The sequence below is a fragment of the Cladosporium halotolerans genome (assembly GCF_011745625.1).
Source record: "Cladosporium halotolerans strain TM138-S3 chromosome Unknown Sca10, whole genome shotgun sequence".
Classification (NCBI taxonomy): domain Eukaryota; kingdom Fungi; phylum Ascomycota; class Dothideomycetes; order Cladosporiales; family Cladosporiaceae; genus Cladosporium; species Cladosporium halotolerans.
This window is the reverse complement of record NW_027191461.1, coordinates 512,452-529,796: the sequence shown is the minus strand read 5'-3', so window position 1 is coordinate 529,796 and position 17,345 is coordinate 512,452. Positions and strand designations below refer to the sequence as shown.

Here is a 17,345-nt window from a genome sequence, read left to right as displayed (position 1 = left end):
GGGTCGTTTGCTTGGTTTGTTTGGTACGTTTCTCCTGGGATTTTGTCCCTGACTCATCTCTGGTGGGATTCAATTGGTTTTGAAGGCGAGAGTGGTTCTTTGAGAGGTCATGGGCTGATAGATTATGGGTATTTGGTTTCTGTGACTTCGCCGGCCGCTGCTTGCTGGACAAGCGCGAGTCGGGCGAGGACTGGAACACTATGGCAATGATTTGAAGACATGATGATTGCTGAGTACCAATAAGACAGAAGAAAATCTGACATCAGACAAGCTTGTAGCCAACCAATCTATTTGTCTATTCTTGTAGCCTGTATCATCGGCTATGTCTAGGTCTATGGTCTTTGGATTCATCGAAGAGTTCGGAGTCGACCGCCCTCCGTTGATCGACGACTTCTCACAGCGCGAGTCTAGGACCCAGCACCCTGCGCAGCAGCCGGCGTACCCTGATGAGCTTGCTGCGCAACAGAGCTTCTCCTCCTGATCTGTGCTTCCTCCTCGCCGAAGTACTTGGCCAGCTCCGTCTCGACCTGGTTGCCAGTGAGCTTCGGCATCTGCTTTGCACGCTTGACAGGGCTGACGCCATCGGCCCAGGCGCTGGCGAAGATGACGTCCATCTCTTCGAGACTTCGGCCCTTAGGCTCAGGGAAGAGGAAGTAGACGGTGGGAATCAGGGCGGCGTTGAGCACGGCGAAGATGATGTAGGTGCGCCAGGTCAGATTGGTGAAGGCCGGGGGAGCGATCATGACGATGACGAACTGGACACCTCTTTAGCACAATTTTTTGTCGGGATGAATGGGGCGATACGTACATTTGATAGCCAATTTGAGCACGTGGAGACTGCATTGGCGTGAATGCGAGTGCGCAGGTTGGTGAGCTCTGCCGGCAAAAGCCAGGTCATACCGAGCCATCCAATACCGAAGAAAGAGTTGAAGACGAATAACATGACGACCGCGGTAATACCGTAGCGGTCCTCAAGCACTGGGGCACCAGTCACCTCATCAACGACACCAGTCGAGACTACACCAGCGAGGATAGCCATAGCGGCTGACATGCCGGCTGCGCCGAAGAACATGAGCGCACGGCGACCGTAACGCTCAATTGCTGGGATAGCAAGCAAGGATGCCAGGAAGTACTCAGTGCCGTTGCATGCGGAAATGAGACGCGATAGGTTGGGGTCAAAGCCGAGAGAGTTCTCAAAGATGTAGGTGGCATAGTAGGTCTGAAACATTCGAATTAGCTTCTGATCACACTTGAACAACGGCTTTTAAGAGTGACTTACGACCAGGTTGATACCGCAAAATTGCTGACAGAACTGCGAGAGTGCTCCAAGGAAGGTCCTGCGGAAGTTCTGAGAAGGGCCGTTCGTGAGCAACTCGCGGTATTTGAAGCCGCCGCCGCGGTTCTGAATGTACAGCGATTCCCTGATGTTGCTCATCTCTTCCAAGACATCGGGGTGATCCAAATCATGGCCAAGGAGACGGGCGATGACGTCGTGTGCTTCCTCATTGCGGTCATTCATCATAAGCCAACGTGGCGAATCAGGCAGGAACAGCAGTCCAACCATGACGACAATGGTGAAGAAAGATTGGAAGGCCACCGGAAAACGCCATTGGACAGATCCGCTGAGGAAATAGAACCCGTAGTCGATCCAGTATGCCTGCCAATTATTGTTAGCCGATCCTCTTGCAAACTTGGGAGCGTGAGGAATTGACCACTTACGATCATGACGCCGCCGGAAATGATAGCTCCAGCCAGAATAATCATGACACCTCTCTTCTCGGGCCTGGCGCATTCAGATTGCCATGTTGGAATTGTCGAGGTGACCTGTGAGTAATGTCAGTATTGACGTCCTACCAGTGTTTAAATAGGTCGCTTCACCATTCCGTTGCCAACTCCACCAATAACACGACCGACACAGAGAAGCGCGTATCCATTGGCCCCAGCTTGCAAGACAGTGCCGATGATCATGACAAGAGAACCCCAGAATGTTGACGGTTTGCGACCCCATTTCTCGCCGTAGAATAGAATGACAACAGCTCCAAAGAAGCATCCAATTTGGTAGATGGCGACAGCGAAAGCTTGCATGTTCGCATCACCGGTGCACTGATTAGGGTCAGGCATATTGCGATCGCCGTTGATCCAGCAGAGATCGTTCGGGAGTTCTCTAGGCGTCATGAGAGGAAACACCCGTTGCCAGCTCTCGAGTGTAATCAACGCACTGAGGACACCCTGATCGTATCCGAACATGAGGAAGCCGTTGGAAGCGATGAAGCCAATGTAGAAGTTGAGCCTTTTGCCCGAAAGCTTTTTCCCTCCAACACCCCATTCAGGGAGGTTGCCCATCCATGCTCCCAGCTTGCCCCAAAAAGTGGTGGGAGGTGAAGACTTCCTCTCCGTTGGGTAATTGAGTGATGCCCGTGCTGGCGAGGACGTTCCTGAGTCCTCATTCTCGTGCTTCTCGATCATAGTCTGGTCGGGCGCTGTGGCCTTGCTTGCAACTTTCTCGGAATCCGGATGGGGCGACATGTTTGCGGGTGGGACAAGGCGTAATCTACCTTTCTGGGGTTGCGGGTTCCCCAGTTGATATAGGAAGATGGGGAGTTGGGGTTCCCAACGCCGCCAAGGTCATGTCGCGCCATTATCTCGGGCATGCCGTATGCGGCAGCGTAGAAAATCCGTCGTCTCCATTATTGTGACGGAAGCCAATTCCTGAAGTTGACCACGAGCAAAGAATTTACGCGGCGACAGCAGGCCAAGTCCAACGCTGAGTGTTTACGCATCCCAAGTCATCTAGGCGCCAAGGGCAACATTCTCGCAGAGCCGGACGTGGTGGGGGCATCAAGACCGCAGGTCATTGCCAAGGAGTGAAATAACGGAAGCCAGCAACAGAGAAGACCGTGGGAGTGCATGGTAACGTGTCGGCGATAACGAGAGACAGTTTGATGTCTTGCAGAGGCTCGTCTCAAGATGGCGTGGGTGACCCACGGGTCAACACCAGTGAAGCCCGTTGCCACTTCTTTCAGACGACTTTGATGGTTATTGGCAACAAGAGGCCAACCACACACATAGCGCGCAGTTGGGGCGTAACAATACAGAGCACCAGACGCGTTCACCTGAATTGTGCATACCGGCTTCCGCGCATGAGTGGGAGTCCAAATGCCAGGCGCCACGCAGGGCGCGGAAAGGCGTCGCGTCTCAGGAAGCCGCGGCCTTGGCACGTCCTCGGGGCTGGTGCCATGTCCAGCCTTGCAGGCGCTTGATGTAGGAGGCTGACCTTTCGGCAACGCCTCTTTTCCTGCATCAACAATCATTCTTCGAGGTCTGCCCTCCAGCCAAGGTACAGTTGGCGGCAGCGAACGTGCCGCGCTCCGCTCACGGGGTCCCATGGGCTCCCGACTCCAGGACCCGCTCCCCAGCCAAGGCACGACAACACTCAACTGTGGAGACTCTTAGGCGTGCTACCTAAGAAAGCCCAGCGTCCTCGCTGTTTGACCGGATGTCTGCAGATCTAAGAGTATCTCGGATGCAACACGCTTGGCTCCTTTGCCAACTCTTCTTTGCGCTCCTTCACTCCTTCAAGCGGCGGCACTCTCTCCTTGGTCGAGTCAAGAACCTCTGCTTGGCCTCGCTACAGACAACCAGGAGCGAGGATCTTTCGATGTGCAAGACCCGTTGCTTCCGACCCTAGAGCGTGTTTTGAACATGGTGTCGAAAGTCGAAGATGTGCTGTGGCCAACGCTGGCGTCTGGAGTCTTGCTGCGATCTTGGTCGATTCGGGCAGAAACAGAACTGCTCTAAGTCCACTGCCAAAAAACTGCTAACGGACGCCAATTGCCATGGCGTTTAGAGTCCCATCTGTATAGTGCCATGGCGGTCCACTGCTGTGCCGATAGAGTGGACCTACGACACTAGACGAGCCTCAAAGCCATCTTTGTCCGTGGCATGTGCAGATGGCTAAGCCACGTGCTTCTGCGCGCCGGCAATGTCCACGGAGTATTCACACGTCGAGAAAGACCCACCGCAAGTGTTGCGGAGTTATCTCTTCTAACATGAAAGCCAAGGCAAGTGCTCGACGGTTGCTCCACACGTGCCAATATTTCTTCCCTTCCAATCGGTCAGAGACCATGTGATCCGGCGCATAGAGGCTGTGTGCCCGGGAGGCCCTGCACGTAAGGTGCATACGCGACGACATTTCCCACACTACCTGGCATGCCGGGCATACGTCTTCGTTAGTGTTCCTTGGAATCTGGTGATCAACACATACTCACGGCGGTTGGCCTTCACTTGCTCTTCGTCATCTGCCTCTGTCTCCGTTCGTATGTAGCAGTGGATGTCAATCAAGCTGGAAAGCACCACTGGAGGCTGGCTTCTGGACGAAATATTCTCGGTCGGGCCACACGTCCAAATCCCTCAACGCAGCAGCCAGCGCTTCTTCCGATGTCTATTTATATTCGAACCCGTTCCTACGAGGTCTACGCCGTCGTCAACGGCGTCGACCGCATGATCCTCAGCATCTTCGCAACCGGAAAGTGATATAAACAGTCCAATCATGTCGGCCCACACGGTTCTGTAGTGTAGCTGGCATCACAGTACGTTGTGGATCTCATCACTGAGCAAACAACGACCGTACTAACCCGTGTTCGAATCACGGCAGAGCCAGGAACGCGAGTTTCTTCCTTTTTGTGGCCGTTCTTTTCCTCCGGGTGAACGTCGGGAGTGGGAATTCGAAGTGGATTGCAAAGAAGAGCGGGTACGGGTCGTATTTCGTCCGGCAGCGGACCGCAGCTGACTATAGACGCTCTGAGAAAGCTCGAATGCGATGGGTAAAGAGCTGGAATCAGCATGGTATCTCCATGGTAGGGATCGATTGTCGGTTTAAGCCGAAGGCAGTAGCGAGCTCATCGAAAACAAAGCACTATCCTAGGCAATAGAAGCTCGCTTTTGTTTATACAACTCGGGAACAACGGTCTGAACGAACAAACGCAAAGGTTCAAGCCGTAGTATCTCGCTGCCTAGGGGTGAGGGGAAGGCAAGTCCGAAAGGTTGCGGATCGTGGTGTTCCATCACGAACCGATTCTTTGCAAATTTCTCAACTCTCCGAGAAGCCGCAGATAAGTTCGCCTACGACGGAGAGGGGCTCAATGGTGAGCGTCCCTCAAACCTGGTCGTTATCAAGGATAGGGATACCAAAGAAGAAAGTCGCAAGGTTAATGCCGAGGCGATCAAGAACTGGAAGCTATAGGCTACTGGTGCTATTACCGACCATCATAACGTTACCAGTGGCACTTCGGCAACGGAGACGACTCCCCTCTCTTCGCCCGCGACCTCTATCGATCTCACTAGCGACGATGAGGTCGAAGTCATACCCTCCCCGCTCACACTAACAAAGATAGGCACGGGTCAGAGGCGTACGATTGACTCGGGGCAGTCCGTAGCAAAGCGCGTCGCGCTTAAGCCGATAATCGGGGTTATCAACCACGCTGTATACACTGGCTCATCAGCGGCCACTGGAGATGCTCTCATTATGGCTGGTCTCTCCGGAGAGGAAAGAAATGTTAGGGTGCTACCTTTTGCTATAGGCTGTTGAGACTGCATTTCAATTGGGAGAGCCTGACTACTGACTGCTGCTGAACTTAAGCGCTCGAATCGTCATGCTGCCAGTATCCTTGCCAGTTGAACTTCACGCATTCATCGCCCCAGCTCCACCAACCAGCCACAAGGTGACGAGAGAAGATCTCAAGCGCTCGATACTCCCTCCAATCGGGCATCATCGGCTCGATGAGCTCCTTAACACAGGGCTTGCGAGAGTGCAGATCGGGTACGCCAAAGATGACGCGCCTTTTGACCTCGTCATCGGCTGAGGACTCTTCTTGGCTTTGAAATTGCTCCTGACGTGGAGCTTGCTGCCAGCCGTTGTCAACGCGGCCGAGTAGCAGCACCTCGTAGGGCTTCATCCACAAGGAGTCGATCGAGCTGACTGGCTCGCCGTCCTTCGTGACCTTAAGCCACACCCATTCCTCGACCAATTTCACGCCCCAGTGTTCGAACAACCCGCCTTTGCCGAGCACCAGCTCGCGAATAGTGGGACTGTTGGTGATCCAGATGGCGACCAAGCAAGAATCTGCCATTAACATGTCGAGGTCCATCTTTCCCATCATGCTGAAGATGTCGTCATGTGATGAGCTTACTTTGTAGGTGGAATTGGGGGTCTTGTGGGTTCGCCTGACGGACCTGTTCCGCCATGGCGGATCCATTAGGATGAGGTCGAACTTCTTCGGTACGTCGAGCTTCTGGGCCTGAACCTGAACGGAATGCCGAAAGTTGTTGGAATCACTGACGGGTCCGAGAACGAAGGACGACTTCGGAGGGATCAGGAGGTCGAGAACAGCTTTCTGGTCCTTCGGATGAACAAGCGACATCTTGACCGGGGACGTGACATCTGGTGCAGCGCTTGCAAAATTCTCCTCTTCATCATCGTCATACACGTCCGCAGATCTGACGCCGTCGATCTTGGAAATGGACGGCGTAGACTCGAACGGAAGGAAGTCAACAGAGACCTCGGTCGGGCGCGAGGCCGCTTGAGCCGCGTCGCTTGAAGCAGGCTCCTCGCGTTCTGAGCTCAGCTTGCGCTTTTTAGATCTCGGAGGCGGCTGTGTGACGAAAGGGCGACGAAAACACCATTGGTCGTTATGAGTCGTACTGATGCTAGCGAAAGCGTTCTCGATTGCGCTTGCATATATTGCGTGCAAACGAGGCTCGACAGTATTTCCAGCAAGTTTCGCTTGCTTAGAGGCATTCTTTGGTTCTCTTGTAACATATGGCTTCTCTAGCGGTGGTATTGAGAGCAGTGATCCAGGGTGAGGTCTGTTGCCTAGAGTCTGCGCGCAAGAGATTGAGTGCGGTATGTCAATAATTGTGACCGTGCGATCTGCATTCTGCCAGATTATGGCGCTATCTCTCGGCATTTTTGCCGTTTTTCTGATTGTTATGATGACAGCCTTGGGAGGTGCCCTGGACCTCTAAGTTCAAACGTCGCTCTTGTTGAGAAGAGCTGTTACCTATGAATAGATCAATCACGAAACAAGAATACCTATACGCCATAATATTATGCTTACCGGTGTTCAAAACTAGGTGAGCACTATCATACGTTGCGAGTGTGATTTTGACGCGTTTGCAAAATCGTCTCTACCGTGCATTTAGAGAAGCGCTGAAGTTGGGTGCCGTTGGTGGTTTGTTGATGTTGTGTGTGCCTGAGGTTGACATGCGCCGCGTCTCGGCTTAGTCACTTGAGCCGCCTCGCGTGAGCCTCGGGTCATCGGCAGCAGATCGCCGCCGTCATATCTGGAACTTCCGCCTTACCGGCTGGTAAACACATTTCAATTCGCTCTCATTGCTTGGCCTTATTCCGTACTCACTCCGAATAAACCACTGCCGACGACATATTCTACCAGTTGCTTGATAATATCGGGTCTCACGAGACTGTCCGCACCGACCCGTTTGCCGCATGGTTCGACCATACCCGCAGCGAAAAGCGCCACCCCATATCGATATCCATATATTTCGCGCTAGATGAGTGCAATTGCCGACCGGCAGGTCAGCCATGGCACACCGTCACACGAATCACCGAAGATGACACCCAGCCGACCGTCTGGGAACAGTGGCCCACCTGCGATAGCCGCAAGCGATTCTTCCGATCATGCCGCTGCAGCACCCATACAAATGTCCGGCAAGAGCGAGAAGAGCAAGGTACCTCAGCAGAGCTGGCAGTATGCTTTACGTAGTGGTGTCGCGGGAGGCCTCGCGGCGTGTGCAGCGAAGACAGTGGTCGGGCCACTGGACAGAGTGAAGATCTTGTTCCAGGCGAGCAATCCGGAGTTTGCAAAATACACAGGATCATGGACTGGAGCGCTCAAGGCAATGCGAGACATATACCGCAGCGACGGCGGCAAAGGCCTCTTTCGTGGACACTCAGCAACACTGTTGAGGATCTTCCCGTATGGTGGCATAAAATTTCTGGCGTACGAGCAGGTGCGCGCAATGGTCATTAGAAGCAAGGCAGAAGAGACGCATTTGAGGAGATTCCTTGCTGGTTCCATAGCCGGCTGCTTCAGCGTTCTCGCAACATATCCTCTGGAGGTTATTCGTGTGCGGCTAGCTTTTGAGACCAAATCGCACGGCCGCGTTGGACTGTCTGACATTTGCCGGACGATCTACAATGAGAAGGTGCCAGCACCTAGGGCACCACCACAGCTGGGATCAGCAATCCCAGAGTCAGCCGCATCCGCGATATCTGCTTCTACTCAGGCAATTAGTGCGGTGACGCAACAACGGGGTCTGGCCAACTTCTTCCGCGGCTTTACTCCTACTCTCTGGGGCATGATCCCATACGCTGGCTCGAGTTTCCTTACACACGATGCTGCAGGCGACTTTATGCGCAAGCCAGCTCTTGCCCCTTACACTATTCTACCACTTTCTGAGCGAACGCAGCGACAATTGGCACCCAATAAGCCTGCGCCTCTCCGCGCATGGGCGGAGCTCACGACAGGTGCACTTGCAGGTCTTGTGTCACAAACTCTTTCTTACCCACTGGAAGTTATCAGGAGACGGATGCAAGTCGGTGGTGTCGTTGGCGACGGACACCGCCTAACGATGACTGAGGTTGCTGGGAACATTTACAAGACAAAAGGCTTCCGCGGATTCTACGTTGGTCTTGGGATCGGGTATGTGAAGGTCGTGCCCTTAGCGGCAACGAGCTTCTTCGTGTACGAGCGCATGAAGGTATTTTTTGGCATCTAAGGCAAAGAGGTGCTATCCTCTTCTGTCACCGTTTTGTTTTGTTTGCTTTCTTTGTGAATACTTGCACGCATAGCTGGATTACTGATCGGTGCAAGACAAGGGTAGAGCGGCGGCGTTAGGGACCAATAGATCGCGCACGAGCGATAGAATCGGAATCATTGTCTTCACCACGTTTGCCAACAAGCAACACGTTGAATCTCTTGACTGCAAGCTAGGCGCTCTTCATTTGATCAGTACTGCATGGGTCTGTCAAAGAGCGCTTGAAATAAGCAAGGGATAGCATGCCACTGCACCTCTTCGCTTCATATTCTAGGCCTGGCTTCTTGCCAACAGACTGGCGATCTGGGTCGTGATAACGTCTGCCAAACGGCGGCGCTTTGATCTCTTGAGTAAAAAGTTCGGCGCTCATCGAGGTATGATCAATTCGACAGGGGCCTATCAAAGACCATCTGAAGCAAAAAAAAAAGGTAGCACGCCACTGCACCACTTCGCTTCACTTTCGATTTACTGGAGAGCAAAACAGAGAGACAATCTGGAGTCGTGATGACCTTCACCGCTGACGATTCGTCCCATCGTTTCTCACATGGGTTGCACAAGCGCTTCCAACGTTCTACCGCCAGGCACGTGCCAGACGTTGCTCAAGGGCTGGAACCTCGACGTCACATGCTCGCCGGCATCGCTGTGAAGGCCCGTTCAGCGAAAATGTCGTCTTTCGCGAGATCAGACGCCCGCCAGCTCAATACAGTGATGACGGATGCTGTACCACACACAGAGCGCATTGTCTGCTGCCAATACGATATATACAGCTTTTTCTACTGTCCCACCGCCCGCAGGCGGCTGAACCCTTCATATGCGCACCCGCACGCGTGGGCTCTGCTACGAGTCTGCGCGGGGTTAGCGCGCGCATTGGGGCGAGCTTCGAGCGCAGATCGCTGCTTGGCACGTTCTAAATTTTTGGGCCTACTTTCTCTGCTGCCGAAAGCTTCTGAAGGGTTTTCTTCTTTTATCTCACCGATCCTTGCTCTGCGCAAGCTCAACTTACTCAATTCATTCCTTCTCACCACTCTGCAGGTCACAGCAGGGCGACTACTCACAAGCTTCTGGAAATGGCCGCCCAGGAGAGTTCGGGCATGATGGCCCTCGAGGTCAAGAGTGGCGACGATGCCATTCGCTTTTGCGAGGGGAAGAGCTTCGGTGCCGATCGCAGCGTCGCCGGTGAACTGGTTTTCCAGACTGGCATGGTCGGCTACCCGGAGTCGATCACTGACCCTTCTTACCGCGGCCAGATTCTGGTCATTACCTTCCCTCTGGTGGGTAACTATGGTGTTCCCTCGAGAGAGACCAGGGACCCCATTCTTCCCGACCTGCCTGCGCACTTCGAGGCTTCGCAGATTCACATCGCGGGTCTCGTAGTTGCATCTTACTGCGGAGAGGACTACTCTCACTACCTCGCCGCGTCTTCCCTCGGAACCTGGCTGAAGGAGCAGAATGTGCCCGCCATCTGCGGTGTGGATACCCGTGCATTGACTAAGAGGATAAGAGAGAAGGGTAGCATGCTGGGACGCCTGCTCATGCAGACTGGCTCCCGCAAGCAATCCGCCTCTTCGAACGGCGCCCTCACCCCTAGCGGCGCAATGACGCCTGGTGGACTGACCACTCCCGCTGTCTCGACAGTCGACCACGGCCTCTCGGTGCCCGGCACTGTCAACGGCTACTTCGGCGATGCGACCCAGGACGTCCCGGTGTTCGAGGAAATCGATTGGTACGATCCGAACATCAGGAACCTGGTGGCTGACGGTGAGCTTGTCGCGCCCTCCCTAAATAGAAGATTGAATCTGATTGTGGTTCATAGTCTCAACCTCAAAACCCAAAATCTATTCTCCAAGCCCGTCCGTTGCGTTGAAGCACCCGTCAGGTAGACCCGTGCGTGTTGTCTGTGTCGATGTTGGTCTCAAATACAACCAGCTGCGCTGCCTCATCGCGCGCGGCGTGGAGGTCGAGGTTGTGCCCTGGGACTACGATTTCCCCAAGCTGGCCGGCAAAGAGTATGACGGTCTCTTCTTGTCCAACGGACCGGGTGACCCCTCCCTGATGGAGAACACCGTCAAGCACATTCAGGAGGCAATGAAGGAGGCCAGGACTCCCATCTTCGGTATCTGTCTTGGTCACCAGCTGCTGGCCCGCGCCTCTGGCGCCGACACCCTCAAGATGAAGTTCGGTAACCGCGGACACAACATCCCTTGCACCAACCTGCTCTCCGGCAAGTGCTATATCACTTCTCAGAACCACGGTTACGCCGTCAACGCCGACACTCTGACCGAGGGATGGGAAGAGCTCTTTGTCAACGCCAACGACCACAGCAACGAGGGTATCAGGCACGCTAGCCGCCCCTACTTCAGTGTGCAGTTCCACCCTGAGAGCGCACCTGGTCCTCGCGACACTGAGTTCCTCTTCGACACTTTCATTCAGACCATCATGGATGTGATCAACGACCCCAGCAAGATGCAGCAGCCCGTCAAGTTCCCTGGTGGTGACGCCGCTGAGAACGCGGCGCTCAAGCCTAGGGTCAACGTCAAGAAGGTCCTTGTTCTCGGTAGTGGTGGTCTCAGCATTGGCCAGGCTGGCGAGTTTGACTACTCTGGTTCCCAGGCTATCAAGGCCTTGAAAGAGGAGGGTATCTACACCATCTTGATCAACCCTAACATTGCGACTATCCAGACCTCCAAGGGTCTTGCGGACAAGGTCTACTTCCTGCCGGTCAACGCCGAGTTCGTCCGCAAGGTCATCAAGCAGGAGCGTCCTGACGCCATCTACTGCACTTTCGGTGGCCAGACCGCCCTCTCTGTCGGTATCCAGCTCAAGGATGAGTTCGAGGAGCTCGGTGTTCAGGTTCTTGGTACCCCGATTGATACCATCATCACTACCGAGGACCGTGAGCTCTTCGCCAGGAGCATGGACTCTATCGGCGCTCCCTGCGCTAAATCCAAGTCTGCCAACAACTTTAACGAGGCCATGGAGGCCGTCAAAGAGATCGGATTCCCCGTCATTATCCGTGCCGCCTACGCCCTTGGTGGTCTGGGCAGTGGTTTCGCCGAGAACCAGGAGCAGTACGTCGATCTTTGCCAGAAGGCCTTTGCTGTCAGCCCTCAGATTCTTGTTGAGCGCAGTATGAAGGGCTGGAAGGAGATCGAGTACGAGGTTGTTCGTGATTGCCAGGACAACTGCATCACCGTGTGTAACATGGAGAACTTCGATCCTCTGGGTATCCACACTGGTGACTCCGTGGTCGTTGCTCCGTCGCAGACCCTCTCTGACGAAGACTACAACATGCTCCGTACGACTGCCGTCCGAGTCATCAGGCATCTTGGCGTCGTCGGTGAGTGTAACATTCAGTACGCCCTCAACCCCGACAGCAGGGAGTACTGCATTATCGAAGTCAACGCTCGTCTGTCGAGATCTTCTGCCCTCGCCTCCAAGGCTACCGGTTACCCCTTGGCCTTCGTCGCTGCCAAGCTTGGTCTTAACATCCCTCTCAACGAGATCAAGAACTCCGTTACCAAGAAGACCTGCGCTTGCTTCGAGCCTTCGCTCGACTACTGTGTCGTCAAGATTCCTCGCTGGGATCTGAAGAAGTTCACTCGTGTCTCTACGCTCCTCGGCTCTTCCATGAAGAGTGTTGGTGAGGTCATGGCCATCGGCAGGACCTTCGAAGAGGCCATCCAGAAGGCCATCCGCGCTGTCGACCCCAGCAACCTTGGCTTCAACGAGACCGAGGCGCTCATGTCCATCGACCTCGACTCCGAGCTGCAGACTCCCTCCGACCAGCGCATGTTCGCCATCGCCAACGCCATGCACAACGGCTACTCCGTCGAGAAGATCTGGGAGCTGACCAAAATCGACCGCTGGTTCCTGACCAAGCTCAAGGCCCTCAGCGACTTCCGCAAGCAGATGTCCAGCCGCAGGCTCGACGACATCACCCCGGCCGTCTTCCGCCACGCCAAGGAGCAAGGCTTCTCCGACAAGCAGCTCGCCGTCTTCTGGTCCAGCAACGAGAACCACGTCCGCCGCGCCAGGCTCGAGTACAATATCATGCCCTTCGTCAAGCAGATCGATACCGTTGCTGCCGAGTTCCCGGCCTTCACCAACTACCTTTATGTCACCTACAACGCTGCCGAGCACGACATCAGCTTCGAGGACAAGGGCACCATGGTCCTCGGCTCCGGTGTGTACCGTATCGGTTCGTCTGTCGAGTTCGACTGGTGCTCTGTCCGCGCTGTCCGCACCCTGCGCGAGAACGGCCACAAGACTGTCATGGTTAACGTAAGTATCCCACCATCCCCGCAGAAAAAATCGCACTCCATGCTGCTGCGCTCCCCGCTGGCTTCGAAAAGCGGGCGTCGCCCGCTGAGAGAAGCCTTCCGGGCTGCGCTGCACATCCATCCAGAATCCCCCACACTGGCACTATTTTCTACACCCACAACACACCTCCAGATCCTATTATCCCCGTTGAAAAATGGCGCTTCGTGCTGCTGCCCTCTCAGCTGGCTTCAAAAAGCGGGCTTTTTCCGCCGAAAGAAGCATCCCCGGCTGCGCTGCACACACCCCCTCCACCACCCCCAATACCCGCACCACACCTCCAAATCAAACAAAAATTAGAAACCAAAGCTAACAGCATCGAAGTATAATCCTGAAACTGTGTCCACAGGTCCGTAATTCTATTCCCTGCCGTCGCCGTGATCAGAAACTAATATCCTCACAGACTACGACGAAGCCGACCGCCTCTACTTCGAGAACATCAGCTTGGAGACTGTGCTGGACATCTACCAGCTCGAGCGTTCTGCCGGTGTTATCCTCTCTATGGGTGGCCAGACCTCGAACAACATCTCTCTTCCCCTGTTCAGGTCCAACGTCAAGATCCTGGGTACCTCGCCTGAGATGATCGACACTGCCGAGAACCGTTACAAGTTCTCCCGTATGCTCGACAGACTGGGCGTTGACCAGCCTGAGTGGAAGGAGTTGACCAGCATCGACGAGGCCAAGGAGTTCTGCAGCAGGGTCAAGTACCCCGTGCTTGTCCGTCCCTCCTACGTGCTCTCTGGTGCCGCCATGAACACCGTCTACTCCGAGCACGACCTTGCCCTCTACCTCAACCAAGCTGCCGATGTGTCCAAGGACCACCCCGTTGTCATCACCAAGTACATCGAGGGCGCCAAGGAGATTGAGATGGACGCCGTTGCCCGTGGCGGTTCCATGATCGGTCACTTCATCTCTGAGCACGTTGAGAACGCCGGTGTCCACTCTGGTGATGCCACCCTTATTCAGCCCCCTCAGGATCTCGACCCCGAGACTATCCGCCGCATCGAGGACGCCACTCGCAAGATTGGTGACGCGCTCAACATCACTGGCCCCTACAACATCCAGTTCATCGCCAAGGACAACGACATCAAGGTCATCGAGTGCAACGTCCGCGCTTCGCGCTCATTCCCCTTCGTCTCTAAGGTTACTGGATGCGATCTGATTGAGATGGCCACCAAGGCCATGGCCAACATTCCTCTCCAGGCTTACCCGGCTCTCGATCTCCCCGCCGACTACGTCGGTGTCAAGGTTCCGCAGTTCTCTTTCTCCCGTCTCTCCGGTGCTGACCCGGTCATGGGTGTCGAGATGGCCTCGACAGGTGAGGTCGCTTGCTTCGGCCGTAACAAGTACGAGGCTTACCTCAAGGGTCTCATGGCTACCGGCTTCAAGCTTCCCAAGAAGAACGTTCTGTTCTCCATTGGCGCTTTCAAGGACAAGGTCGAGATGCTGCCTTCCATCAAGACCCTGTTCAAGCTTGGATACAAGATCTTCGCCACCGCCGGTACCGCCGACTTCCTGACTGAGAACAACATCGAGGTTCAGTTCCTCGAGGCTCTCCAGGACGACCAGCAGAGGAACGAGTACTCCCTGACCCACGCTCTCGCCAACAACCTCATCGATCTGTACGTCAACCTGCCGTCTGCCAACAGGTTCAGGCGTCCGGCCAACTACATGTCCAAGGGTTACCGCACCAGACGTATGGCTGTTGACTACCAGACCCCGCTGGTGACCAACGTCAAGAACGCCAAGATCCTCATTGAGGCTATCGCCCGCAACTTTGACCTCAGCGTCAGCAACGTTGACTGCCACACCTTCGCCGAGGCCGAGGGTGCTCCTGCGATTGCCCCTCAGCCCGAGAACCTGCCGTCCCTGACCGAGATGCTCGTCAAGTCGCCTTTCAAGGGCAAGGATATTGTCTCTGTGAAGCAATTCACTAGGGAGGACCTCCACTTGCTCTTCACTGTCGCTGCTGAGATGCGCCTTGGCGTTGAGCGTGAGGGTTGCCTCAACACTCTCAAGGGCCGCGTTCTTGGTCTGCTCTTCTTCGAGCCCTCTACTCGCACCTCTTGCTCCTTCGACGCTGCCATGAAGCGTCTGGGTGGTGAGACCATCATCGTCAACGAGTCGCACTCGAGCACCAAGAAGGGTGAGGACCTCGATGACACTGTCCGTACTCTTGACCAGTACTGCGACGCCATCGTGCTCCGCCACCCGGACAACGAGAGCGCCGACATCGCCGCTAAGGCTTCCGACGGCTCGATCATCAACGCCGGTAACGGCTCGCGCGAGCACCCGACCCAGGCCTTCCTCGACCTCTTCACCATCCGCGAGGAGCTCGGCACCGTCAACGGCCTCGTCATCACCTTCACCGGTGACCTCAAGTACGGCCGCACCGTTCACTCTCTGTGCGAACTGCTCCGTCACTACAACGTGCAGGTTCAGCTCGCCGCGCCTGCCGCTCTCGCCATCCCCTCCAAGGTCCGCGCCGCCCTGCAGGCCCGTGGTCAGCTTCTCGTTGAGAGCGACACCCTCACTCCTGAGATGCTCGCCAATACCGATGTGCTCTACTGCACTCGCGTCCAGAAGGAGCGCTTCGAGGACCCGAACCTGTACGAGGAGGTCAAGGATGCTTTCGTTGTCGACGGCAAGACCCTCAAGGGCGCCAAGCAGAACATGATCGTCATGCACCCTCTGCCTCGCAACATGGAGCTCAGCAAGGAGGTTGATGACGACCCCAGGGCCGCTTACTTCAGACAGGTAAGTTCCGCACTAACACATCAAAGCTCAAGATCTAGACGTACTGACATGATTCACAGATGCGCTACGGCATGTTTGTCCGCATGGCCCTCCTGGCGCTCGTCATGGCGCCTTAGGTTGGCGCTGACGAAGACGATACGGGGGATAATCAAACCGGAAACACCAATCCACCGAACGGTGCCTTTCCGGGTCACCAAGCATAGCGGGACGGCGTTGTCTTTTCTTGATTTTACTTGCTTTCTGCTCCATTCGCGTTATACACCGGCTTACCATCGCCCTCAAAAAGCAAAACATTGTGTCCGCGTCGAAGTTTGTTTTGAACTGAACTCGACCGAGAGTGTTACTGAGATGACCAAAGCGACGATTTTTCTTTTGTTTGTAATATTATCACCACAGAATGCCCTCGCATTGGACGAGTGGCCAGAAAACCTGCGACAGCAGCGTTGTTATTTGTTATATTATATTTTATTAGACTACATAGACCAGTCATTCCATTTCGTATGTTCATTCCGTGTGCGTGTTCTGTGTGCATTCTATCCGTCAATTCCCATTACGTCACAGCCCGCGCCGTCACCACCACCCTCACACGTCCCCGTCCACCCCATCGCCCCTATACAACCCCTCCTCCTCAATCCGTGGATTGAACGGGCTCTCGCCCTCTTCCATCTGCGCCGCCTCGTCTCTCCGCCTGGCCCCCTCCAGCCCCGTCGCCCGGATGATCAACGACAGCGAATTGCGCTTCTTCCGCTTCTGCGCCGCCACCACCGCTTCGCCGCCCGTCTCCTCAGCCTGACCGCCGCTGCTCTCCGCCAGCACCGACCCAGCAAGCAAACTCGACGGTACGAAAGTCTCGCTCCGACTCCGCGAGTACGACCCCTCGCTGCTGAACGGCGAGAAGCTCGTGCCTTGCGCAAGCGAAGTCGGACTCGAGGTGCTCGACGAGGGCGGCGAAGCCAGGTTCGCGATGCGCAGGGCGCGCACGGTCGGCGACGAGGCCGCGCTGCTGCTGCCGAGGGCGCCGGGCGGGATGTAGTCGATGGAGCTGCGCTTGATGCGGCGGGGGCCGGGGTTGGGGTCTACGACGGGCGGGCGGTGCTGCAGGGCGGGACTGAGGGCAGCGGCGTCGACGAGGCCGCCGAGGACGTTGGCCGGGTAGTATGTTTCTTCGTCTTCGGATTCGTCTTCTTCGGGGATGGGCTCCGGGGAGTGCACGAGTTCGAAGGTGATATCTTCGGTGATTTGGCCTTTGCCGAAGGTGTGGTTGGGGGACCACTTGAGGCCGTGGTGGTCTCTTGTTTTGGTGCCGGTGCTGGTTGGGGAGGTGGAGGAGTTGGAGTTGGAAGACTCTTGGGTCGAGAAGGAGGGGATGCGTTCGCCGGAGGTTGCGCGGAGGAGCGCACGGTCATTGTTGTTGCTGTTGTCTGAGTGGAGGTGAG

General features: G+C 55.4%; 4 protein-coding genes across 4 annotated transcripts; 2 read left to right on the top strand and 2 right to left on the bottom strand.

Annotated features, from left to right (window-relative positions):
• Window positions 1-242: 242 nt before the first annotated feature.
• Window positions 243-3,135, bottom strand: WHR41_03911 (uncharacterized protein). The gene is made up of 5 exons (XM_069372517.1): window positions 1,879-3,135; window positions 1,720-1,824; window positions 1,280-1,657; window positions 809-1,219; window positions 243-755 (listed from the first exon to the last, which is right to left on the bottom strand). The coding sequence occupies exons 1-5, from the start codon at window positions 2,524-2,526 to the stop codon at window positions 408-410; spliced, it is 1,890 nt and encodes a 629-aa protein (XP_069230495.1). The 5' UTR covers window positions 2,527-3,135; the 3' UTR covers window positions 243-407.
• A 2,498-nt stretch (window positions 3,136-5,633) lies between these two features.
• Window positions 5,634-6,965, bottom strand: WHR41_03910 (uncharacterized protein; the record flags this gene model as incomplete). Its single annotated transcript, XM_069372516.1, has 1 exon — window positions 5,634-6,965. The coding sequence occupies one exon, from the start codon at window positions 6,963-6,965 to the stop codon at window positions 5,634-5,636; it is 1,332 nt and encodes a 443-aa protein (XP_069230496.1).
• Window positions 6,966-7,629: 664 nt separating this feature from the next.
• On the top strand, window positions 7,630-8,796 carry WHR41_03909 (uncharacterized protein; the record flags this gene model as incomplete). Its single annotated transcript, XM_069372515.1, has 1 exon — window positions 7,630-8,796. The coding sequence occupies one exon, from the start codon at window positions 7,630-7,632 to the stop codon at window positions 8,794-8,796; it is 1,167 nt and encodes a 388-aa protein (XP_069230640.1).
• A 999-nt stretch (window positions 8,797-9,795) lies between these two features.
• On the top strand, window positions 9,796-16,416 carry WHR41_03908 (uncharacterized protein). The gene is made up of 5 exons (XM_069372514.1): window positions 9,796-10,593; window positions 10,649-13,116; window positions 13,477-13,501; window positions 13,556-15,909; window positions 15,969-16,416. Exons 1-5 carry the CDS (start codon window positions 9,903-9,905, stop codon window positions 16,023-16,025), a joined length of 5,595 nt encoding a protein of 1,864 aa, XP_069230639.1. The 5' UTR covers window positions 9,796-9,902; the 3' UTR covers window positions 16,026-16,416.
• The last annotated feature ends 929 nt before the right edge of the window (window positions 16,417-17,345 follow it).